General features: G+C 40.7%; 3 protein-coding genes across 3 annotated transcripts in view; all 3 read right to left on the bottom strand.

Annotated features, from left to right (window-relative positions):
- The window catches only part of LOC309498669 (cytosolic phospholipase A2 gamma-like), a gene marked incomplete at its 5' end in the record, with an annotated part of 161,069 nt that overhangs the window by 45,168 nt on the left and 88,883 nt on the right, over positions 1-27,018 (bottom strand). The gene's annotated exons all lie outside the window — the stretch shown is intronic.
- Positions 130-11,316, bottom strand: LOC309500139 (cytosolic phospholipase A2 gamma-like; the record flags this gene model as incomplete). The annotated part of the gene is made up of 11 exons (XM_082171703.1): positions 11,227-11,316; positions 11,022-11,047; positions 10,742-10,853; positions 10,601-10,654; positions 10,141-10,356; positions 4,859-4,961; positions 4,630-4,770; positions 1,353-1,418; positions 549-677; positions 210-353; positions 130-146 (listed from the first exon to the last, which is right to left on the bottom strand). Exons 2-11 carry the CDS (start codon positions 11,045-11,047, stop codon positions 130-132), a joined length of 1,008 nt encoding a protein of 335 aa, XP_082027829.1. The 5' UTR covers positions 11,227-11,316.
- LOC309499780 (uncharacterized protein) lies at positions 17,049-19,744 on the bottom strand. Its single transcript, XM_082171245.1, has 2 exons — positions 18,810-19,744; positions 17,049-18,743 (listed from the first exon to the last, which is right to left on the bottom strand). The coding sequence occupies exons 1-2, from the start codon at positions 19,399-19,401 to the stop codon at positions 17,422-17,424; spliced, it is 1,914 nt and encodes a 637-aa protein (XP_082027371.1). The 5' UTR covers positions 19,402-19,744; the 3' UTR covers positions 17,049-17,421.

A 27,018-nucleotide genomic window follows, 5' to 3' on the forward strand; every position in this document is an offset into this window, starting at 1 on the left:
ATATGTAAATGTATTTGTAGTATACTTAGCACAAAACAATGTATTTTAAATACATTTTAGTATATTTGTTTTTCACTAAGATGGTGCTATTGGAAGCTTTATGGAAGCTTAGAGTAAAGCACATTCGGTTTATGCATTAATCTTGGCTAGAAAATCAAAAATGAAGTACATTATACAAATCAACACATTGTAAAGACAGGTCAACCTACCAAGCTGCCAGAAACTGAACCAACGACTCAATTTATTACAGACATCCTCAGTGAAATGTTCCACAGACTGTTTTGCATTAGCGATTTTAGCGATTTCCAAACGCTTTGTTTTAAAAATCATCTGATGATTGACTCCAGTGATATCTGTGAAAAGATGAGAACATGATTGAGTTCTTTTAATCTGATGCAGGTTTGTGTATCTTGTGTTAATTAGAGTTTTTGTTGGCCATAACTAATGTTTTTGCATATTACTGTTTCATCAATTAGTTTGTAGTTTATTTTACTGTTTAAATGTTGCTGAAAGGGCGTTAAAGATAGCACACTTTTGTGTATTCTTACCGTTCATCTCTGTTCTGATGCGTTCTTCAAGATCAGATGGATCTTTGCCATTCAAAACCGAGAGATTCATGTCCACGAGATCCATGAGCACCTGGTAACATTCGTCTATGGGAGGGGAGTTTGACTCTTCTGAAGAAAACACACCTTGAACAAACATGAACACAGGGCAAAATGTCTTAAATATCAAGTGTTTTCCATCCCCAAATTTATGACATTCAGATATCAGGTGTTTTCCGGTGAATAATCATCATTATACTGTAGCTCACTTTTATTTTTCATCAGTAAAGAGTTTAACTTTTTATTCCTCAGCAGGAAGCATGAACAAAACATTAGACACAAAATAATAATAATAATAATAATAATAATAATAAAATGTTTTATTTATAAAGCGCCTTTCCCAAGCTCAAGGTCGCTGTACAAGAAGATAACAAAAACACAGCATTAAGCATTAGTATGCATTACATAGTACATATACATACAAGAGATTTTTAGTTGAGTGTATAGTAGAAATGTAACAAAGAGTTAGAGGAAGAGAATTCCAGAGTTTCAGAGCCACAGCACTCAATGATCTTCCACATATACCACAAAAGATAAATACACTTGTCAATAAATAAAAGCTGTAATAAATGCTTTACCTTCACTCGATTCCGTACACATCATCATTTGTGTTTGTGATTTAAATTTAGGTTTTAAATGGTTTATGAACTCTGGGGGAGGGAATCAAACAGAATTAAGGTTCACATGATAATGAAATGACTCTCAGCTTTAGACAGAACTGAATCTTCAGAACAAATGAAGTTGCACCTCCTATTTTTTCCCAGAGGACTTTACGGATCTCGACTTCATCGGCTAAAGCGCTGCCGCACAGACCTGCAGAAAACACAGTTAAGTTTAAAAGTGTTCACAATAAACAAAAAAGTATCATTTTTAAAAATAAAATGCGTAATACAAACAGTCTGATTTAGGCTCTTATTCTTAAGCAAAAATGATCTTTCCTTTAAATCACTGTGTAATGAGAAGGTTTATGTTGAAAAACAGCACCTCAATGTGTTGGTGAAAAGATTTTTCAGCATTTCTAATATACACTTTATATTTCAGTTTTGACAGACCTGGGCCCGTATTTATTAAGCTTCTCAAAGTCTCATAGTCTTAAGCACTGAGAATTCATGAAATTTACACCTACTTTAATGTAAAAGCAAGTTATTTCTTAAAGGGTCATGAAACCCAAAACCAAATTTTCTGAGATTTTAACAGAGGTATGTGTGTTGAACACCATTGAAGACAATGTTAGCATCTGTTAGATTTAATAGTAGGGTGAAAATGGTAAAATTTTAGTTTTTTTCCGCTTTTTTCATCTTCCGGGTTTAAAATCTTCATCGTGTCCACGTCACAGGTGACGTGGCAGAGCACTATAGTACTTTGATGACTCATCGGCGTCTCATATTTATTAATTAGACTGAGTTTTCATATTCTATGAGAAGACACTGTCTCTTAATTATTCATGACACCACGTGGATCAATCATGGCAATCATGGGACGCACGCAGGTGTTTGTTTTTGTGGTGCAAAAGTCCAAGTGGGTTGAATATGTTTCCCCGCGATGCTGCCAGGACTAAACTCTGGCTCCGGGCGGTTGGTTTGCCATCAACCACGGACACATCTAAACTATAGTGTGTGCCGCAAACATTTTTCTCGAGAGAGCTTCGAGAATTGGAGAATGGTGGACTTCGCCTTGTTGACGACCAATGCAGGTTTCGTCTTGCGAGAGATGAGGTACCAAGTCCCGAGGACTTTTCTATCCCTTCAGAGGTATGTGTGTGTCTAAAATGAGAAGTCCTCCACCTCCACAGAGCCCTGTGTACTGCTGCCACTGCAAATTTCTATGTCACTGTCCATCTTTATTATGGGGGTTCAGCGGGCACGTAGATCTAGGCTATGCACGGAACGTTTTTTTTTTAAGCGAAAAATTAATTATTTTCAAATATATGCATTTATAGTGTGTATATAAACAACTATATATTTTATAATGACATTATAATTATACATGCACATTAATATGTTTTAAATAGAATTACGATTACTGTAGGCTAATATATGTAGCAGGGCATTTAATTACTTTTGAAAGGACAATAATAAAGTGTCAGTGTATTTCATTAGACTTTAACTTTGTCAGCTATAAAAAAAATCTAGCATTTGCTCACGTTTTACCACTGATTTTTTGTGACAGTCGACATGCATGGGCCACTGGCGATGACAGTGATGGCCATACCACACCCACTTCCTCCCTTCTTCTCACAGCCATCCACGCCCATTTAAGTTGCATTTTTCAAAAAGATTGTGAGCTAGACTTGAGCTGAAAGAGGGGGGTTTCATGACCCTTTAAAGCTAAGAATCACTCTTACTCCCCCAGTTATTGACAGCTCGAGAGGTCTCTCAAGTGGTTAGGAGTGTCCAGTAGGGGCTTGTGATGCACTGAGACAGAGACGTGCTGAAATCTTTCAGGAGAGGAAGAATGTTTTTGAAATGTTTGACGACGAGCAGTTAATCAAACGGTATCGTTTGGACAGAGCAGGAATCATCTTTGTCAGCGCTGCACTAAAAAAAAAAAAAGTAAAATGTACTTACTTTTTCTTTGGCAAGTTTTTGCACGAATATTTTTAAAGTAAATTTCACACGCATATTTTTAAAGTAAATTTCAAATATAGAACTAAGTAAATTCTACTTAACTAAGTTAAGTGAAAGTAAAAAAGTAAATATGTAATTTTAACTTCGCTTGTAAAAGGTTGAGTAATATCTATTTAGTTGAAGTTTCCTTTGCAATATATTTCATTCTAACAATATAACATTGAAATAACCCTCTCTTTTACAAAATATGTTTCACTTATTATAATTACATATTGAGCAAGACACCATATCTACATTACAGAGTTTACAAGTTATGTGAACGCAGAGACCTCAATACTTGGTAGACAATACACAATTACGGTAACATTTGATGGATTGTTTTTGTGTTTGAAAGTGTCATTTTGAGTTGAAGATTAACTCCAAATGTCACAAAATGGCAAGTTACTAACCATAACAACAAAAGCAATGATGAAACAGTGTAAATACAGCTGGAAAACTGAAAAATCAACCTCATTAATTATTCAAGACCCAGTGCATGATGGGAACACCAGTATCAGAAATGTTGAGCAATTTTACTTAATTTTATAACGTTGATATTTACGCTTTCATTTCTACACGCTTGAATTGAGTACTCATATAGGATTTACTGCATTTTTTTTATTCTTGCCTGAACTAACTTTTTCATGTAAATTACATTGTTTTTTTCTGTAGAATTTTCTTCACCACAAAATAATTTTTATCAGTGTGGTTAATGTTGGGCTGAACTTGCCTTTTATAACATGTTTCCACTGTTAAACTAATTCAGCAAGCGGTTGCACTTCTTCCTCCCAATTCAGTTTTCTTTTGGAATCCACAGTGGCTGATTATATCATAAAATCTAGGCTATATCAGTTAACAGCACACCAGTTTAAAATGTGTAATTAAGACATGGTGGAAACCGTGTTTATCTTTAATTTCCAATGTGTATATCATAATGTATTCTCTTGAAAATTATTTATTGTCAAATGTGTGTTGAATGTAAACTTTCACCATTCAATGTAAATTTATCTGAGAATATTCTTAAATAAGGAAATCTATTCAGTGATTGGTCCATAACTATGTCGTCATCCAAAATCCCGTTTTTGGCACAGCAAAGTGTTGTGAATCATCTCCAAGACTGACACTTAAGATTTAGTCCTACACTTCACTTAAATTACAACTGAGATGCTTGATAACTAACTTTTAGAAGCAGCTCTGAGCCAAGAATTGTTTTACTCTTAAGTCAATTCTTAGCAGTGTTCTTGTGAGTAATTCTCAGAGGCTTGATAAATGAGACCCCTGATCTCCAGATCAATCCCAGATACTATTGATCTATTTTACACTATTCTCTAATTCAGGTCAATGTATAAAGGAGAATCAAGAGATTGTAGGTTGATATTATAAATATGAATAAACTCTCCTGTCAAAGAGTTTGTTACCTTGCAGGTACAGCATGTCCATCTCAGGCTGGTTCTTGATCTTACGGCCATTTTCAAACTTGCTGCCAAAGTTGGATGTTTCCACAAACGCTCCAGTGAGGGAATAACCGGCTTCATATGGAGTGAACTCAAACCAGGGGTCTGCAGACAGAAACACGTCCATATAACAGCTGACACAAACACATTATCTGTCTGTCTTACACACACACACACACACACACACACAGACCTCCATCGTTGCTCTGTTTGCATTGCTTGTCGATCGCGGTGTAGATGGGAAACGGGTCTTTACTGTAATGGTCTCGCTGATCTGTGAGTTTCCGTTCGTCTATCTGAAGAGAGAAAAAATTTCTGGAGCTGTTATTTATCACGTTGGTGTTGGAGAGACCTGGGACGATTTATTCAGTCACAATCAAGCTCAAGTGAAAAACACCTTGAGTATCTAATGAATAAGTACTAGTAGCTAATGAAAAAGTACCAGTATCTATTGAATAAATACTAGTATCTAGTAATAGGTACTAGTATCTAAAAAATAAGTACTAGTACCTAATGAATAACTACTAGTATCTTATTATACTAGTCACAATTGGAATACATTCTAGTCAGAACTGAATAGTTTATCTGAATGACAGATCCCCATAGAAGTAAATGGCAAAAATGTACATTTGTTACTAGTAAAAAAGAATAGTTACTAGTCACTATCGAAATAGGTACTAGTATCTAATGAATACTTGTATCTATTTAATAGGTACTAGTATCTAATGAATAAGTACTAGTATCTAATAATAAGTACTAGTAACTAATGAATAAGTACTAGTATCTAATAATAAGTACTAGTAACTCCCCCTCTGAGTCCGACCCACACCTCAACGTGGTGAGGGGGTGAACAGTTAAGTAGGGGATTGCCTACTCGGGCTATGCCATCAGTGATGAAGGTGCTCGCACTGAAGTATCACCTAGGGCGTTACGCGAGATGGAAAGGCCTTGCAGGAACCCTGAAAATGACTGGCTAAGTGGGCTCCGGCAAAGACTTCCATGGTGTCTTCTGGCTACAACTCGGCACATCACGACATTGGCGAAGACAGCACCGCAGCGGAGCAGTCACAAGCCACTCTGGAGGGCGGTAGGGCTCCCATCTTGGGATCACTTCCGCCCAGCTTGCTGCGACAGCAGTCACCAGCCTGCACGTCTCAGGTTCTGAGCTTGCTGGCAACGGTCACTGTTGGAAGAGAGAGTGGGATCGGTCACACAAGCTTTTCCCATTATAATCCATTCATTGTGATGGTATGTCACAGATGCCAAGTCCTGCGGCGATGGGCAAGTGGCGACGGGTTCAGGTGGAGGATACCACTGGGAGCACTTAGCCACGAACCTGCATGTAGGCGGCCTGGCTGTGATGGTCGTTTGATGCTGACCTGGAACTACAGTACCATCCGTACCCTGCCCAGGCGACAGAGCAGCCCTTTTTAGGGACAGCGCTGCTCTCTTCCACGGAAGAAGGGGATAGAAAAGGTTCCTTAAAACATCGCTCGTTCCACTCACTCTGCTGGTTCACCGCGACCAGCTGAGTATCCAATTCAGCGGTCGACAAAAAGTACAAAAGATAAAGACTAAACTGTGTCTGGCCTCTTGGAATGTGCGCACACTTTTGGACTCTGCTGATCGTCATGAACGGAGAACTGCAATCATTGCCCCGTGAACTGGCGAGATACAGAATAGACATTGCTGCTCTCAGTGAGACAAGAATTTCTGGAGAAACCAAACTCACAGAAGTCAACGCCGGCGACACATTCTTCTGCATTGGGCAGCCCGAAGGTCAGCCAAGGCAGGCTGGAGTTGGATTTGCAGTGAAGACATCATTGCTACAACTCCTAGAAGTGCAACCTCGCGGCCTGTCGCCAAGGCTGATGACCTTGCAGCTGATGCTCAAGAATGGCAACAGTGCTGTCTTGATTAGTGCCTATGCACCCACAATGACCGCCAGTGATGACCAGAAGGAGTCTTTCTATGAACACCTTAACACACTGCCTTACATTCAGTGCCTCATAAACACCGGCTCTTCCTTATGGGAGACTTTAATGCGCGTGTGGGACGTGATGTCATTGCATGGCCGAAAGTCTTGGGGCAACACTCAGTGGGAAACGAGAACACAAACGGCACGCTGCTGCTGGAGATATGTGGGCAACATGAGCTGGCGATCACAAACTCCTTCTATCAGCAGGCGAACAAGTACAAGACCACGTGGCAACATCCTCGATCAAAGCACTGGCACGTGTTGGACTACATCATCACCTGGACCTAGCTCCATCTCGTCGACATAAAGCCAAAAGGCGGAAGCGACTGGATGTTTCTAAGCTTCGTGTTGACTCTTGCCATATTAACTTCTGTCAGACCCTTTCAGACAGGCTCAGCACCTTGGACAATCAAGCTACCATTAATGTTGAGGAGACATGGTCCAAAATCAGGGATATCACGTGCAACACAGCTGCTGAAGTCCTCGGCTTCACCACATCCAAATATAAAGACTGGTTTGACGATCAGGATGTTGAAGCTCAAGCCCTGTTGAACACAATGCACACAGCTCACTTGGCTTGGGTCAATGATAAATCCAGCACTGCGAAAAAGTCAGCATATACTAGGGCAAGAAATGCAGCACAGACCCGCCTGCGTGAAATAAAGAACAGATGGTGGCAGTCAAAAGCTGAGGAACTTCAGTTTGCTGCAGACCGATATGATATGAAGGCATTCTATCACGGTCTAAAGGCAGTCTATGGGCCCCTGAGAGCTGGTTCTACACCTGTACGTGCCATTGACGGAACCCTACTTTCTGACAAGGCCGAGATCCTCAGACGCTGGGTACACCATTTTCAATTGGTATTGAACCAGCCAGCTGCTTTCGATGACTCACTGCTTGGCGACATAGCGCAGTGGCCAATGGCCTCAGACCTGGACGATATCCCGTCCCAGGAGGAAGTCGCATGTGCCATTAAGCAGATGCCCTCTGGTAAAGCTCCAGGTTCTGATGGCATTCCAAGTGAGGTGCTGAAGGAAGGTAGACTATCTCTTCTCTCCGCAATCAATGCATTATTCAGTCAAATATGGAGCGAGGAAGCTGTGCCTCAAGATTTTAAAGACGCATTGATTGTTCACATTTACAAGCGCAAGGGAGACAGAGCCTGCTGTGACAATCATCGTGGCATCTCGTTGCTCTCTACTGCAGGCAAAGTTTTGGCAAGAATTCTGCTGAATCGCCTCCAACAACACGTTTATGACAGTGACATCATCCTGGAAAGTCAGTGTGGATTTCGTACAGGCCGCGGTACTATGGACATGGTGTTTACTGCTAGGCAGATTCAGGAGAAGTGCAGAGAACAACACCTTGATCTTTATATGATCTTTATTGACCTCACGAAAGCCTTCGACTCAGTTCCCCGCACCGGGCTCTGGCTCATTCTGCATAAGATTGGATGCCCAGAGAAATTCATTAACATCATCCGTTCATTTCATGATGGTATGCTTGGTCAGGTGCTGGATGATGGCGAGCTGTCTGACCCATTTTGCATCTCCAATGGCACCAAACAGGGCTGTGTGCTCGCCCCACTGTTATTCAGCATATTTTTTTCCATGATGCTGTCCGTGGCTTTTAAGGACTGCGACATGGGCATTCCAATCCAGTTCCGTACAGATGGCTGTGTTTTCAATCTACGCAGGCTTCAGGCTCGTACAAAGACACATTCCGCAATTCTGCGTGACCTCCTATATGCAGATGATTGCGTACTGATGGCGCACACCCTTATCGAAGCTCAGTCACTATTCGATCGTTTCCGAACTGCAGCTTCTAAGTTTGGGCTCACTGTCAGTCTAAAGAAGACAGAAGTCATGTTTCAAGTGGTGAACAAGTTAAATTCCAATCCACCGGTAATTACTGCAGGTGAGACAGTGCTGACGGCCGTTGACAAATTCTGCTACCTCAGTAGCATTCTCGCAGATGATACGACAGAGGACTCCGACATCAGTGCCCGCATTGCAAAGGCTAGCTTTGCCTTCGGACGACTGTCCAAGAGAATATGGGATGAGCACGGCATTCGGCTGGACACAAAAGTGGCAGTATATAGGGCAGTCATCCTCACTGTGCTGTTGTATGGATCTGAGTCCTGGACCATTTATCACCGGCAGATTACCAAACTTGACCAGTTCCATATGCGTTGTCTCCGTCGTATTGCACATGTCAAATGGCAGGACAAAGTCCCAAATACTGAGGTACTTCAGACCTGTGGCATCACTGGTATTGAGGCCTTCCTGCTTGCTGCGCAGTTTCGCTGGCCTGGACATGTTGTTCGCATTCACGCATGCCGAAACAGGTTTTTTATGGCCAGCTTCAGAGCGGCATGCGCTCCCAAGGAGGGCAACTAAAACGCTACAAGGACGGCCTCAAAGCCAATTTAAAACTATGCAACATGGACCCAAATGCCCTTGAAGAGATGGCTGCAGACAGGACATCATGGCGAGCACAGTACCATACTGCCATACACTCCTTTGAGTTCAGCCGCATCACTACTGCTGTTGACAAACGAAGACGCAGAAAGCACAATGCCTTAACAACATCTATAACAACATCTAGCCAGTTTGTGTGCGACGCCTATGGCAGGCCATGTGCGTCAAGGATCAGCCTCTATTCGCATCGTAGGACGCACCAACAACAACTGTGACGAGATCTGTCGTGTAGACAGCTCAGACCAATACTAGTAACTAATGAATAAGTACTTGTATCTAATAATAAGTACTAGTAACTAATGAATAAGTACTAGTGTCTAATGAATAAGTACTAGAACCAATTTAATAGGCACTAGAATCTAATGAATAAGTACTAGTATCTTTAAAAAGGTACTAGTACCTAAAGAATAAGCACTAAGAAAAGGCACTAGTACCCAAAGAATAAGCACTAGTAGCTAATCAATAAGCATTAGTAGCTAATGAATAAGTACTAGTAGCTAATGAATAAGTACTAGTACTTAATGGAATAGATACTAGTATCTAAAAAATAAGTAGTAGCATGAAAATAGAGACTAGTAGTTTTAAATGATTAAATGTTAAAACGGCTTGCCATACTCGCAGTCTCTAGTTACTCTTGAGATCAGGGGAGTGAGGTTTACACACACAGCTCTCACTGGCCTACGACAGTTAGGAATTGTTTATAAATCTCAGATTTTCAATATGGTCTTAGACTTTTGACTTCCCTTCTATTTTTTTTTTACTATTATGATAGTCAATGGGGTCCATCAACCAAATGTTTTTTTTACAGTCTATGGTTAAGACCCGACTCTGAAGTAGGAGCCAAATTAGTACCTCCAAAAGGAGTTCCTAGAACCGAAATCGTGAAAAATCGAAGGAAACTATGAAAAGGTTCCTCTGGTGCGAAAGCCCCTAATGAGGACAGAATTTAAATTAAGTGAACTGTTCCTTTAAGATCATACATCATTGAGTGTTGTTGTATTATGAATAGTTACAGACCTCTTTCACATAATCCGTGACGACCATCGCTGCCCAGACGTCAGTCAAGCTGAATAGTTTTTCGTCTTTTCTTGTGTCTGTATAATCTTTCTTCAGTTTGGCAAAAGCATCTCCCAGCTGACTGCAGGACCCCAGCTGAGTCTCTGGATGATCTTGTCTTTCACAGTCTCTAGTTTGGTGGACCAGTCTGGCTCCTGATATAAGGAGGCCATGCACCTTCAGAAGAACAACATATGCTCTTATTTATGCATTTATGACATTCAGTGTGTGTGTGTGTGTGTGTGTGTGTGTGTGTGTGTGTGTGTGTGTGTGTGTGTGTGTGTGTGTGTGTGTGTGTGTGTGTGTGTGTGTGTGTGTGTGTGTGTGTGTACCAGGTGGATCCAGAGACTCCGCTCAGATAAAGCATTCAATCCAGAAGACCAGTTTTCTGGAGTTGATCCAGGGATCCCAGCAAACCCACCATGGCTCTTTGTCCTCCTCCAGATCCCAGTAATGCAATGTTTGGCACTTTGTTCTGTGATTGATTTAGCAAACAATTGATGTTCATCAGATACAACACCATTTATAAATATCCAGGCAGATAAACAAAGTATAATATTACCTCACTGCAGGTTATCTTCATTTTCTCTAGGCTTTGTAGAACATCATTTCTCCGTCTGGCGACAAACTCCTCCTCGTTCTTATTCAGAGAGTGTCCGATTCTCACCGAACCACTGCAGCGACAGACAGACCAGTGATGAATTTATACAGCTATTTTATATATTCTAGAAAAGTTATTGTTAGAATTATCTAGTTTATAGATGTTAATTGTGATGCAATACGGTATTTATATATATATAATGAAGTGCACAGATTAATCACAGGAGTCTGAGCAGAATTACCTTTCCTGGGGTTTTGATGCTCTCATCTATAAAACAACAGAGTATAATTCCAAAACTAATAGGGAACATCTTTGGAAAATCTTGACAGTTCTTTTGATAAAAATTACTCATACCTCAAATATCGATTATTATGCCACAGTTTTTTTTTTTTTTTATGCAAGTTGGTAACTTTAAACTAAAAACTAACTTTAAAACATATACTCACTGTTCCTGTATAGTCTTGTAAAATCGTGATGCTTCAGCAATATCAGCACAGCAGCCGTCGACTCTCAGATCAGACAGAAGAGCCTCTTTTAGGAGGTTCCTGCTCAGCTCAGCTACCGTTCGGACGCTCTTGCTTACTGCTCCGCGCTTTGCTCTATCGCTTTTATATTTTATCTTCTATATTTTTATATTTTAGCTCCTTTTATCACTTAATTTTAACTTCAGCAAATCAGCACAGTGCTCAAACGACAAAGTTTGGATTACCACAAAAACGCAGAATTCTTCTACCCGACCAGCTTACATTCCGGGGAAAGGAAAACACAACTGCCTACAAGGATAAGAGAGAAAATGCCTCTTCTGGAATCTACTTGCTGCACTAACTGCCACAGACTTTTACAAAGGATTGCAGTTCTTGAAACAAAGTTATTTACGGGACCACCAAACCAGACGGAACACACAACAGAGCTTCGTCATGGACACCCTCCGCATATAGCCGGTGAGTCCCATGAAACTAGTGCTCCTCGACAGGTACAGAAACAAGCCGATCGACTTACAAATCGATGGCACAAACAGGGAGCAAGACCCAAAGGCACTCGAGACATCAGATTGTCACGAGCCTCAAATATTACCGCAGTAGCATCCTCTACCCCAGATACAGCTCTGACAAGGACTGCAAACACTGGTCTCCTACCAACACCTATACATCTTGAGAACAGATTTGAAGTACTAATGAATGTAAATGAGGAATCCCCAAACATGATGAATATGATCGAACACAGACTGTATCAGCCAGTAGCTAACACTGATGCTAACTGGCGCTCAAGGTCGAGCAGACAGCGGCACTCAGCTCAGAGCACAGCCGAGCCAAGGACTCTGATAGTGGGGGACTCCATAATCAGAAACATTAGCAGCAGGGATACAACTACATGCTGCCTTCCACAAGCAACAACTTCTGATATAAACAGGGAACTTCAAAACATTCTGATGAAACATAAGACTGCAAATCGACTCATAATTCATGTGGGGAAGAATGATATTCATAAAGAGCAGTCAGAACTCCTTAAGAAGGATTTCAATGAACTTTTTGAAACACTTAAAAGACTGAAAGTTCAAACATTCATCAGTGGACCACTCCCAGCAAGAGGGACAAACAGGTTTTCACGGCTGCTTGGGATTAATAAAAAAAACCTGCAAAAAACCTGCAATATAAAAGGAGTAAACTTCATTGACAACTTCAATCTTTTCTGGAGTCAGAGACAACTATTTCATAAGGATGGCCATCACCCAAACAAACTTGGTTCAAGAGTGTTAAAGGACAATATCGACTTCTCCCTCAATCATCCTTCTGCAGTGTGTGTCAATCTGAACGACACACACACACCTGGAAACAGTATGAATGAACACGGGACTTCACTTCAGCAGCAAAATGGACATGCGGTTGACATATCACACAAGGACAATGATAACACCACTGAGCCACAACAACCTCTGCTCATGGACACCATCTCAGCTGAGCCCTGCCCACAGAGCTCACCACAGACAGTCATATCAGAACTGCTCCAAGATTCAGCACCCAAGGATGACTTCCTGGAAAACAGCCAGGGAAGCCAGGGCAGCATATCACAGCCTCCTATAACACCAGAGCAACAGCCCCTTTCACCAGATACTTTCTCACTCTCGCCAGCAACTCCACTTTTGTGCTTCTCACAGAAAATGGAAGAACTTGTGCATGCTGGAACCAGACTATCCCACTCTTTTGCTGCAAGCCCCCAGATACCAACCAAAAAACGTCAGGCACCTCAAACACCAAAGCCTGCAGGCCCAGCTCGCCCTCCCCCTCCTTCTGTGAGAGCTCTTCGGCCTCTTCGGCCAAAACGCCAGGGCCCACACCCTCCTCCATCTGCTCGAGGTGAACCAAAAACAACTGATACCAGCTCTCAGTGATGTATTTTGGGTTCCTGTTATGATAACAGTAACCTTCTCAAATGTTTACAGAACAAGCGGGAACCCAGTGTGCCTGTATCTTTCTCTATTGCTGTTCTATTACAAGATAGAAAGTCTAAGGCCTTCAATAGCCGTACAGCAAACCCAACTAATCTGGTGCCTATTACATGTCAAACTAAGATTGCTGTGGGGACAAAAAGTAAGACTGTTAAGTTAGCACTTTTAAACATTTGCTCACTTAAAAATAAATCACTTCTAGTCAACGACTTAATAACCACAAACAACCTGGACTTTATGTTTCTAAATGAAACCTGGCTAGAAGACAGCTGCAGTGCAACAATCCTCAATGAAACAGCCCCTCCTAACTTTACTTTTATGAGTGTCTGCAGAGCTGTTAAGAGAGGTGGGGGTCTAGCTGCTCTTTTTAAAGATATCTATCAATGTAAGCAAATATCATTTGGGAATTACCCGTCTTTCGAATATCTGGGTACTGTGTTAAAAGGTGCTCCTCGCATTTTACTTATCATTATTTACAGGCGTCCAAAATATTCTCCAGCCTTTGCTGAGGACTTTACAGAACTGTTATCAACAATTTCCTCAGAGTTTGACTGTTTTGCCATTGCTGGAGATTTTAACATTCACATAGATAATGCAGAAAACAATATGGAAAAAGAAATCAAAACTGTTTTAAAAACTTTTGATCTGACTCAGCATGTACATGGACCCACACACAATCATGGACACACTCTAGATTTACTTATCAGTAAGGGTCTAAACATTTCATCGATTGTTATTAAGGATGTAGCACTGTCTGATCATTTCTGTATTTTCTTTGATATATTGATCTCTCCTGCCATTGAAGCTAGATCTGTGTCTGTCAAGAAGAGATGCTTAAATGAGAACACTAGTGTACTATTTATGAAGGCTATATCTCTAACACCAAGCATATCTGCTGACTCTGTTGATTTTCTCCTTGATTCTTTTAACTCAAAAGTTAAAAATATAATTGATGATATTGCTCCTGTTAAAGTCAGGAAGAAGAGTGGCAGACAAAAAGCACCTTGGAGAAACTCAACAGCAGTGCAACATATGAAAAGACAATGCAGAAAAGCAGAGCGCATGTGGCGGAAGACAAAACTTGTAGTCCATTATAACATCTACAAAGACAGCCTGCATGCTTTCAATATGGAACTAGGCAAAGCTAGACAGACTTTCTTCTCAAATATTATAAACAGCAATTTAAACAACACACGCACTCTTTTTGCTACTGTAGAGAGACTGACAAACCCCCCAAGCCAGATTCCTAGTGAAATGCTCTCAAACAGCAAGTGCAGTGAGTTTGCTTCTTTCTTCTCTGAGAAAATCAATAATATCAGAAAGGTGATCAGCACATCCTTGAGTTGCACTGAGGTCAGACAGATCAGACCACCTGAGAAAGTAGTTACTATGTCTGACTTCAAAGAAATTGATGGCAAAATTTTGGAAGAAACCGTACAGCACCTTAAAACATCAACATGCGCTCTTGACACACTTCCCACATCTTTTTTCAAAAGTGTGCTAAACAGTTTAGAAGCAGATCTTCTAGAAGTGGTAAATGCCTCACTTCTCTCTGGGAGTTTTCCAAACTCCCTGAAAACTGCAGTTGTCAAGCCCCTCCTGAAAAAGAGCAATCTGGATAAGACCATATTAAGCAACTATAGACCGATCTCAAATCTTCCTTTCATAGGCAAGCTCATTGAAAAAGTTATCTTCAATCAGCTGAACAAATTCTTAAGCTCAAATGGATACTTTGACAATTTTCAATCTGGTTTCCGACCGCATCACAGCACAGAGACAGCGCTCATAAAGATAATAAACGATATTCGCTTAAATACTGACTCAGGCAAATTATCAGTGCTGGTACTACTCGACCTCAGTGCTGCATTTGACACTGTCGATCATAACATACTTCTTGACAGGCTGGAAAACTGGGTGGGGCTTTCTGGGATAGTCCTAAAATGGTTCAGGTCATACTTAGATGGGAGAGGTTATTATGTTAGTATAGGAGACCATAAGTCTGAGTGGACATCCATGACATGCGGAGTCCCTCAAGGCTCAATTCTTGCGCCACTCCTGTTCAACCTGTATATGCTCCCAATGAGCCAAATAATGAGAAATAACCAAATTGCTTACCACAGCTATGCAGACGACACACAGCTGTACTTAGCCCTATCGCCTAACGATTACAGCCCCATTGACTCCTTGTGCCGATGCATTGACGAAGTCAACAGTTGGATGTGTCAAAACTTTCTTCAATTAAACAAAGACAAAACTGAAGTTATTGCGTTTGGAAACAAAGATGAAGTTCTCAAGGTGAACGCATACCTTCACTCTAGGGGTCAAACAACTAAACATCAAGTCAGGAATCTTGGTGTGACACTAGAGTCAGACCTTAGTTTCAGTAGTCATGTCAAAGCAATAACTAAATCAGCATACTATCATCTGAAAAATATTGCAAGAATTAGATGCTTTGTTTCCAGGCAAGACTTAGAGAAACTTGTGCATGCTTTCATCACCAGCAGGGTGGATTATTGTAATGGACTCCTCACTGGCCTTCCCAAAAAGACCATAAGACAGTTGCAGCTCATACAGAACGCTGCCGCTAGGATTCTGAGCAGAACCAGAAAATATGAACATATCACACCAGTCCTCAGGTCTTTACACTGGCTCCCAGTTAAATTTAGGATTGATTTTAAAGTACTATTACTGGTATATAAATCATTCAATGGCCTAGGACCTCAATACATTGCAGATATGCTCACTGAATATAAACCAAACAGATCACTCAGATCATTAGGATTATATCAGCTAGAAATACCAAGGGTTCACTCTAAACATGGTGAGTCTGCTTTTAGCTATTATGCCAGCCACAGCTGGAACCAGCTTCCAGAAGAGATCAGATGTGCTCCTACAGTGGTCACATTCAAATCCAGACTCAAAACACTTCTGTTTAGCTGTGCATTTACTGAATGAGCACTGTGCCGCTGTTCGTCCGACTGTTTGTACTGTACTGTATTTTATTTTTACTTTTCTAAACTGTTTTAATTATCCTTATTTCTTTTAATTATTTTAATTTCTCCTATGTCAGCAGGGCATTTAGCCCGAAACTGTAAATGCCCACTCAGAAGGTAAAAGAAAGTGATAATGTGAAAGTGACGTGTATTAATGTGGTTTTGAAAGTAGAACAGTGTTTAAATGACGATATTAAAGTTTTCGTCTGAGAAAGAATGTGAACGCAGTGCTAAAGAAAGTGAAAAGAACGTGTGAGTAAATGAGGGAGAAAAGAAAGTTAAAGGAAAGTTGATAGATGGAAGTCGTAAGAAGATTGAAGGTTAAAAGAAGGAAAGATTTAAGTCTTAAGGGAATCCTTTGAAGGAAAGATCTATAATAATATTATTTTTTTATTTTTAAAAGTACTGTATTTAACTTAATTTTTCTAAACTGTTTTAATTATTCTTATTTCTTTTTCTTATTTTAATTTCTTCTATGTAAAGCACTTTGAATTGCCATTGTGTATGAAATGTGCTATATAAATAAACTTGCCTTGCCTTGCCTTGCCTTGCCTTTTATAGGACTCTGAAGGTCTAGATAACATCGTGGGAGATGGAGGTGATAAACCTGAACTCCAGAGAACAGAACAAGTTTTCCATGTAATTTCCTTGGGGTGGGTGTGGACCGTAGGGTTACTGTACTGTGTATGCCATGTCTAAATGCATAGAAGTGTAAAGCTAATATGTGTTTGAACTATATGGAGCAGATCGTTTTCAAACCACAAACCCAATGAAATCAGAAACATATCAAATTAAATTAAAACTTAAATACCTAAGCAAAAAGTGTCACGACGCGCACACAAAAAGGTGAATTCCAATAGCAGCTTTATTTAGGGTAATCCGTAATCATATCCACAAACAGGTAAAGGGTCATAATCCAAGTAAATCAGTCCAAAACAAGAAACAAAATAAACAAACCAAGACCGACTCTGAGATGCGGGTGACACAATACAAGGACTCCGTGACAGACACTAAACAGGCAGGGTATTTAAACACAGAAACTAACGATCATGATGGGGAACAGCTGGGTGCAATGAACAGTGATGAGAGCAGACAAGGATTGTGGGAAATGCAGTTCTTAATGTGACAGACACCGTGGGGGAAGGAGGACATCTAGTGGTAACCAGGGAACACAAACCAGACACTGTGACATAACCCCCCCTCTACGGAGCGGCTACCAGACGCTCCAAGACGTGACCGAAAACACAAAAGTCCAGGCGGGAGGTGGACTGGTGGAGGATCAGGGGGAGGGATGGGGGGCCAGGTCCATGGAGGGAAACAGGGACAGGGAGTGACAGTTCATCGGGCGGCCAGGGCGGAGACAACAGTTCATCGGGCGGCCAGGGCGGAGACAACAGTTCATCGGGCGGCCAGGGCGGAGACGACAGTTCATCGGGCGGCCAGGGCGGAGACGACAGTTCATCGGGCGGCCAGGGCGGAGACGACCCCTCAGGTTGCCAGGGTGGAGAAGGTAGTCCATCGGGCGGCCAGGGCGGAGACTTCCCCTCGAGCGACCACGGCGAAGACGACCCATCGGGCGGCCACGGCGGAGACGACCCTTCGGGCGGCCAGGGCGGAGACGGGCCCACAGGCACCACCGGCTCAGGAACTGGAACAGACACTACCGGCTCAGGAACTGGAACAGACACCACCGGCTCAGGAACTGGAACAGACACCACCGGCTCAGGAACTGGAGCAGACACCACCGGCTCAGGAACTGGAACAGACACCACCGGCTCAGGAACTGGAACAGACACCACCGGTTCTGAAACAGACACCACCGGCTCCGGAACTGGAACAGACACCACCGGCTCAGGAACTGGAACAGACACCACCGGCTCAGGAACTGGAACAGACACCACCGGCTCAGGAACTGGAACAGACACCACCGGTTCTGAAACAGACACCACCGGCTCAGGAACAGACACCACCGGCTCAGGAACAGACACCACCGGCTCAGCGGCGGCCATCTTGTCTGAAGACACAGGTTCGGCGGCGGCCATCTTGTCCGAAGACACAGGCTCGGCAGGCGTGACGTGAACAGGCTTGGCGGCAGCCATCTTGTCGGAAGACACAGGCTCGGTAGACGTGACATGAACACTCTTGGCGGCGGCCATCTTGTCCGAAGACACAGGCTCGGCAGATGTGACGTGAACAGTCTCTGGATCAGCAGAAGTGATGGATCGCTGGGGTGGCGCAGGCAGTGCGAGCAGCTCGGGCGGGGCCGGCAGAGCAGGACGCCTGGGCGGCGCGGGCAGAGCAAGACGCCTGGGCGGAGCGGGCAGAGCAAGACGCCTGGGCGGCGCGGGCAGAGCAAGACGCCTGGGCGGCGCGGGCAGAGCAAGACGCCTGGGCGGCGCGGGCAGAGCAAGACGCCTGGGCGGTGCGTCAGGGACGGTAGTCACCTCAGGGATGGTCTCCGTGTTATGAGCCACCAGACTCGGGACCACCGGACTCGGAACCACCGGACTCGGGACCACCGGCACTGGGACCACCGGGACAGTCACGGAGGGAGTCTTCCTTCTCCTCCTCCGTTTCAGGACCACCGGACTCGGGACCACCGGACTCGGGACCACCGGACTCGGGACCACCGGACTCGGGACCACCGGACTCGGGACCACCGGACTCGGGACCACCAGGACAGGGACCACTGGACTCTGGACCACCGGAACAGGAACCACCGGAACAGGCATGGAGGAAGTCTTCCTTCTCCTCCTCCGTTTCGGGGCCACCGGAACTGGGACCACCGGAACTGGGACCACCGGACTCGGGACCACTAGAACAGGCTCTGTGCTGGACGGAACCAGTGGCGTCGAATTGAGCACTCCTTCTGAAAATCTAAATCCAACGGATATATCCCTCATGCTGCGGAAATGAAGGTATTTGACAAACCTGTCAAAATCCAAGATCTCCAGTCCCCTCATTTCCCAGGCCGGCAAGGGATCATCCAGGCAATTATTAAAAATGTCTTTAATTGCCATGTCATTATATCCCATCCCACTGGAAAGAGTACAAAAAATCACCCTCAATTCTTCCACCGTCCGGCCCTGCTGGCGTAAGGAAAATAAATTCCCTACTCTCTCCTTCTCGTTCCAAGTGAAACGATGAGAGGTACGAATACCTGTGCTGCTGGATTTCTTCATTCTGACGGAGTCCTTCTGTCACGACGCGCACACAAAAAGGTGAATTCCAATAGCAGCTTTATTTAGGGTAATCCGTAATCATATCCACAAACAGGTAAAGGGTCATAATCCAAGTAAATCAGTCCAAAACAAGAAACAAAATAAACAAACCAAGACCGACTCTGAGATGCGGGTGACACAATACAAGGACTCCGTGACAGACACTAAACAGGCAGGGTATTTAAACACAGAAACTAACGATCATGATGGGGAACAGCTGGGTGCAATGAACAGTGATGAGAGCAGACAAGGATTGTGGGAAATGCAGTTCTTAATGTGACAGACACCGTGGGGGAAGGAGGACATCTAGTGGGAACCAGACACTGTGACAAAAAGCCCTTTTTGGCTGGTTTTGCTGTGTTGTGGAGACATTTCCTCTGCATCTAAATAGTGTGAAAAGTGTGTTTTACAGTTTTCTTCAATCGATTTGATACACTTCTCCAAATCTCCAAATCGGATCATTGCTCTCAAAACAATCAACACGGTGATCTGAACACTTGTCATTTGTAATTTTCATTCATTTCATACAAATTACAAATCATATACATAATTTTCTCAAAGCATTGTGTACAAAATTCTCAAAAGTGTTCACAACATTTCACACGGGGGGGGGGTCTGAGGAGTCTGGGGTCTTGGAGTCTTTAGGTGCGTCATTACAAATTAGGGTAACACTTTATTTTACAGTGTCCTTGTTACATATGTTACATGTACTTACCATAGTAATAACAGTAAATTATGCATAATTACATGCAACTAACCCTCAACCAAATCCTAACCCTATAGTAAGTACATGTAGTTAATTAATATTACTCAGTACTTAAATATATAATTACACTGTAACAATGACACCTTAAAATAAAGTATAACCCAAATGACTGATTATGCAAGTAATTAAAAGCAAGAGATAAGAAAAAAATAAAACCTGTCAATTAGACAAAGGTTAAAAATACATGGAAGGTTTTGTGTTATCTTAATTGTTTTGACAGCGGTGACCTGAGTTTGGAGAAATATGAAATCGATTGAGAATAACAGTAAGACAAGAGTTTATTTTGTAAAAACATCTGTAAGCATTCACATAGCCTCAAAAAATATTGCATAATAATGTGATGCCACTTCCTTCTTCAGTTACGGTTAGAATTCTCTTTAAATGGGAGTGTTTTTAACAACTATAGTGTTTCTTAAACCAAAAAAGTTTTCCATGTAATTTCCTTGTATGTGGGGGTTGGGGTTGAGGGTGGGGTTTACATATAATGTCTAAATGCACAGAGAAAAGCTAATATGTGTTTGAACTATGGAGGGTGTAAAGGGGCAGATAGTTTTCAAATCACAAACCCATTGAAATCAGAAACAGACCAAATTAAAAATTAAATACCTAAGCAAAAATACATTTTTGCCTGGTTTTTATGTGTTGTGGAGACATTACCCCTGCATCTAAACTATGTGTTTTAGGTGTGTTTTACAATCTTTCTCAGTCAGTTTGGCACACGTATCCAAACTCATATCACTGCACTCAAAAGAACTAACACGGTGATCTGAACACTTTGTAATTGTCCTGAACAGATTGTAAGTTTTCAATATTTTCATACAAATTACAAATCATATGCATAATTTTCTCAAAGCATTGCATACAAAATTCTCACATGTGTTCACAACAGTTCACTCAGCCAAACAAACTCTTTTTATTGATTTTGCAAAAATCCATCCCATCTGAGGTCTTGGAGTGTTTAGTTGTGTTGGACTTGAAGCGGCACTGCCCCTCTTCAAGTCCAACACACCTTTTGATAATTAACTGATGAGCTGAATCAGAGTTTGATAATGGAGACATCTAAAATGTGCAGTCGGGGTCCTCCAGGACCCAATATTAGAGCATACAAATTAATGATTATACAGATGGTGGACAACCAGAATGAGACTTTTACCGCCGCCGTTCCCGCGGCGGCAAAAATGGGATGTGTATTTGCTGCCTTTTACCGCTGAGTGGCGCTGTAATCACAGACCGGCCTCTAGCTCATAAATGCCAGAGGAGAACTGGCCCCCGACTGAGCCTGGGTTCTCCCAAGGTTTTTTTTTTCTCCATTAGGTCACCTGATGGAGTTTTAGGACACCATTAGGTCACTTGATGAAGTTTTTCGGTTCCTTGCCACTGTTGCCTTTGGCTTGCTCAGTTGGGGATATTTTGGGGATATTTAATTTAATTTTATCAATCAATAAATTCCTCTTGAAACAAACTTTGTTGTATTGTTTTAATTTAATACTGTGAAGCTGCTTTGATACAATCTGTATTGTGAAAAGCGCTATACAAATAAACTTGACTTGACTTGACTTGACTTTGAAAAGTGTCAGTTTATTCTCTTTATGACGTAATCTGCCGCGGCAGTAATCTGAGCTGAGGTCACAGATAAATTCAAGATAAATATTGTGGTTAAACGAATCAAATTCATTCAATTTAAACAAAGTAGACACACGTTAACATTGTGTGCCCAGTTTTTCTATAATTTAGAAAGGCTATGTCAATAGGTTACTTGTCATTTACTTCGTGTTATTTTAATGTGTTTGTAGATTTATTAACTGAAACATAACAGTGAAATAAATTAAAATAATTTACCGTAAAATTAAAACATTTTCAGGACTTGCAGTTACTAACCGATGTTAGTCGATGTTAACAAAGCATTCTTTGTTATATTCAGAATTAAATAGGCTTACATGTTGTTATGATTATCAATTGAATTCTTTAATAAATAATCAACCACAATGCCTATTACTGCCGCAGCAAAAATAAACCAGTCGAATTTCAAAGTCGTTCGCGAAATGGCTATACCGGGTGGCGCAAGTGACAGGGCAAAACAGCAGCAACTGCGGCATTTTAAAAGGTAAGTTTCCTATCTGTTTATTTAAAAAAATAAAAAATAAAAAAAAAACATGGCGCAAAACTTTTTTCATTATTTGAACAAAAATGAGACTGATTGAATATGTAAAAATATAAACAAACAAAGCAGAGAATAAAACAGACTTTTAGGGAACGATAGCTCAGATGATAGCTCAGTCTATCGTCTGATAGCTCAGACGATAGCTATTCTATCTGTATTCTATCTGATAGCTCAGACGATAGCTCTGTGGTCAATGCATTAACAATAGCCTCCCGGAGCTTCAAACGATCTGAGATCGAATCTCAGTGTAGCCGACAGTGTTTATGTTTTTCCGTTCTTGATGCTTAAATATGCATCTGTTTATTAAAGTCAATCATCTTGTTTAATTATCAATTGTACATTACAACATAAATTTGCTACATTCCAGTTGAGCCGCTGCATTAAGCTCGTCTTTAATCTGCTAAATTATTTTTTTTGTGTGTGTGAATCATTCACGAGATTGAGATGACTGACAGTTATACCCGGCCATAGCAACGGAAGACATTTTTCAAAACAGATCGAACAAATCAGAAAAATACTTTCAATACAGTATTGCTTTCAATTAAAAAATAAACAATGAAAATGTAAAAGAAAAAGAAAATTAATTAAGTTTGAAAACCCATCGCACATTTCAAAGTATGAATAAAGTGTCGGGACAGTTTTTTTATTTAAACAGGGTTGCATCGATAGAGTTTATTCCCTTTGTGATGCAAAATAAGAAACACAGACTCTTATTCTTGCAACATTTTACATTTCTATTGTCAAAGAAATTGCAGCTCAATTAAAACGGTACAAAACGAAAAAAGTTCAAAGCAACATAAATTAAGAACCGGCGTTTTTCTTTGCCTCTCTCGCGCTGGATATTTTTTTAGTAAGTTTGGTCTCCCTCACTGCGCGCTTTCTCGAAATTAAGCATTTCAGCGTAAAAAAACAACATACAGCTGATAATACTGTATATGTCGCTGTGTGTCATCCACACAAATCACGGAAGAAAAAACTGTAACAAATAAGCTTTTGTTCCTTCAAAGATACAACATGCCTTGCTGAATTCACCTTACAATAAAACGAGGTGGGTCGCGAATTAAAGAGCTCTGTATCTGCTAAATTGAAATTGTGTGTAGAAAACCTTTAAATATAATCAATAAAACTACAATATATAATTTAATAAGATATAGGGCCTACTGTACGTAGGCTATGGACTTTTGGAGATTTTGAGATTAATCCTTAAAAGAATTTTGCCTTTGCCTGCTCATCAGGCTGGCTCGGACACTCTCCATATGAAAGACGGAACATTAACACCTCTGTCCTGCACCCCCACGATAAAGCAACTATTGCCTTCTCCAAACCCCCCACAGGCTAGCTGAGTTTGCAAAACAAAACAAAGAGTTTGCCACTCGTCGTGGTGTGCCAAAACACTTAATTATTAACCTCAATATTTCATTCAAAACAATCTCAAAACGCTTTGTGACATTTTGAAAAGCCGTGGATGCATTACTGCCACTGGAACCATGAACGCAACAGAATACTGGTTCTGATTTTATTGTTTGTCGTTTAAACGTCATGTCATATATATATATATATATATATATATATATATATATATATATATATATATATATGTGTGTGTTTTAGAACTAGACAAATCTCTCTGCATCAACAATAGACTATAAAATGCATTATAAAAATATCAGTAGTCCAAGTTAGTTCGGGATTCGAACCCGTGTCATCTAAATGATCGTAACGTAAGTTCAACCACTCGGCCACGATTCACTCGTTGCGACATGGCCTAACGTTCCAGTATGTGTTCGCTCACACGAGCGAGAAGCGCTCTTCATTCAAATGAACGCGCCGCCGCGTTTGTCGAACACTAATTCAACATGCCAGAATAAAACCTGGCTTTATGCATCGCGTTTGTCGAACACTAATTCAACATGCCAGAATAAAACCTGGCTTTATGCATAGCGCCACTCGTCGTGGTGTGCCAAAAAATGTACAATAATTTAGTTTAATTTATTTCAGTGTTAATGTTTGAGTTAAAAAAATCCTCTACAAATTAAATTAACACAAAGTCGGCTATAAGAGTCCTTTATAGGCTACGTAAAAAAGCAAAGGGCTTACAGTCTTAACATTTAGGCTACTTTGCTTAAATTCGATACATTTATTTTCAGTAGGGCCTAATAAATTTGTAGGGATGTAATTTCAGTATGCTTTACCAACGCTATGTATTCAATTAAAGTTCCAAGAGGTCTGGTCTCTATATTTCCTTCCCAGCTGACACTAATATGCAAGTGCACAGCAAAAATCACAACTTGTGCTTGATGCGAACGCAAGTTATTTAAGGTGTCTCAACTGTACACAGTCTACCCTACAGTGTGAATTCGTTACAAGGTTTCATTTAGCCTAATTAAATTAATGTGCAGCAATTTGTACAAATAGAGTCTATAGGCCTACTATACTGTTGTAGCCATTAAATAATCTCATTTAGTATCATATTTGTTAAAATATTATAATGTTATTTTTTTCCATCTATGTTGAATATGAAAAGTGAACAGCACGAGTAAGATAGGATGCATTATATCGAGAGATGGATATGGAGTGGGTCAGACATGATTTTGACCACTTCATTAAGTTTTGTTTAGTAGAAAACCTTTCTTTAAAGTGAATTTCGTTTTCTATAAATTGTATCTTAATTTTAATAAATTTTTCATCAACCAATTGCTGGATTTAATAAGTAAGAGAAGCAAATATAACAGACACTAATCATGGAGGCGCCCGCGCGGTCACTTGCGTTGCACGTCAGCTGGAGCGCATCTCATCCTCCTAACTTAACAAAACTCAGCGTATGCCTCACACAGACATGAGAAATACATCAAATACACAAAGCTTGAAATGTCTTCAAACGAAATAATTCAAAACGAAAAGAAAAAGGCTACTCTCTGATTATGTCTTTATGTGCATTTCTCTCTAAGTGCGTTCACTACAAATATGGCGATCGTCAACTTCATCTTTGCAGTCGACACTGTCAGAAAACACTAGTTTATTGATAAAAATCAATGCACGCATCACCGGATTTACAAATACACATCTTGCTTGTTGCACGCACACATATTATGTCGAAAAAAACGAAATATTATGTTGAAATAACATTATTATTAATAATACATCTTTTAGAATATTTGATTAAATGCTGATTGTTGCGCTTGTTCAATTTAATAAAATTAAAACTTTAAATGTGATAATTAAAATAATTGAAAATTAAATATTTAGTGGCCAAGTTTTGCTAATTTATTATATAGGCTATTATATGCCTATTGCCTATATTAAGTAGGTCATATTAAGGCATATATTAAGTTTTTTTAGCTGTTATGAGAAAAATAAATCTAACGAAATCTAAAATCTAAATCTAAAAAAATAATTCTAACGCCAATTCAACATGCCAGAATAAAACCTGATTTTTGAACAATGCGTAACGCCACTCGGCCTGGTGTGCCAAAACACTACATTTTAAACTTCAATGTTTAATTCAAAACAATCTCAAAACGCGTTGTGACATTTTTTTAAAGCAGTAGCCTAGCCTATATACATTAAGGGCATTGAAACTAGGATCTTAACTAAAACGCGTTCCACGTAATCTCTCAAAAATTATGCCACACTACTCCATTTATTTATTTTTTAAGGACTGCTTTTGAAATCACTATAAATTACTATGCAATTGTATCGCTCACGAGAGCTCTTCATTTATCTAATTCCTCAATAGAATAGTAAAAATATTCAGCGTCATTGCTCCTAATATCGTCTCTATTTTTAACTTTTGATTCTATTTTTTCAGTTCTAAAATTGATTCTATCTTTGGTTCTATTCTGTTGTAGCCTAATAGGCCTATTTATATATATGAAAAATATGCCTATTAGGCTTAGGGTTTTATATTTAACCCACTTACATTTTAAAATACGGCAATTGCTGCTGTTTTGCACAATGTCCCTTTGCGCCACCTGGCGGTCATTTCGGGAACGACTTTGAAATGCGGCTGGTTTATTTTTGCCGCGGTGATTTCGCCGCGGCAGCTGGCGCGGCGGTAATAGGCATTCTGGTTGTCCACCATCTGTATGGTTCAACAGTGTATTTGATTTCCTAGCCAATTAAAAGCAAGAGATGAGAAAAAAATTCAACCTGTCAGTTAGAAAAGGTTCAGAAAAAACTGGTATTACACTTGACATTTCTGTCCCCCTCACCTCTGAAATGTGACTAAGAATCTTTTTTTTTTTTTTTTTAAAGATTCACAGGTTCAAACCTGCCCAAATAGTTGAAGAAACTATTCTACAGAAGAAACTGTAATTTGATGCCACCCCCTTCATTTTCAATTTCAGTTAGAATTCTGTATTCAAAACATATTACCAGGGTTGTTATTGTCATGTATTGTCATGTCTTGTCATGTTGTCTTGTTCTTGATCTTTCTCTCTACTCTGTCTCCCTCTGCTGGGATTTTGGAGTTACTGTTTCTTTCCCTTCTCCCTTCCTCCAGCTGTTCCTCATCTTCTCTAACTACCTCGTTTACTCTCTTCCCACCTGTTCCCTCTCCCCTCTGATTAGGTCCCTATTTCTCTGTCTGTTTCTGCTTCTTTCCTTGTCGGATTCTCACTAGATTATCTCATGCAAGAAGCGATCAACAGTC

The sequence above is a fragment of the Leuciscus leuciscus genome (assembly GCF_965113295.1).
Source record: "Leuciscus leuciscus genome assembly, chromosome: 5".
In the NCBI taxonomy this organism is placed as follows: Eukaryota; Metazoa; Chordata; class Actinopteri; order Cypriniformes; family Leuciscidae; genus Leuciscus; species Leuciscus leuciscus.

Excerpts from the sequence above, each read along its gene's own strand:
- LOC309499780 (XM_082171245.1), bottom strand. The coding sequence starts at position 19,401 with ATGAAGAAATCCAGCAGCACAGGTATTCGTACCTCTCATCGTTTCACT. Across the intron at positions 18,744-18,809 it reads CCCGAGTCCGGTGGTCCCGA|TGCCGGTGGTCCCGAGTCCG; the intron begins GTCCGGTGGTCC and ends CGGTGGTCCCAG.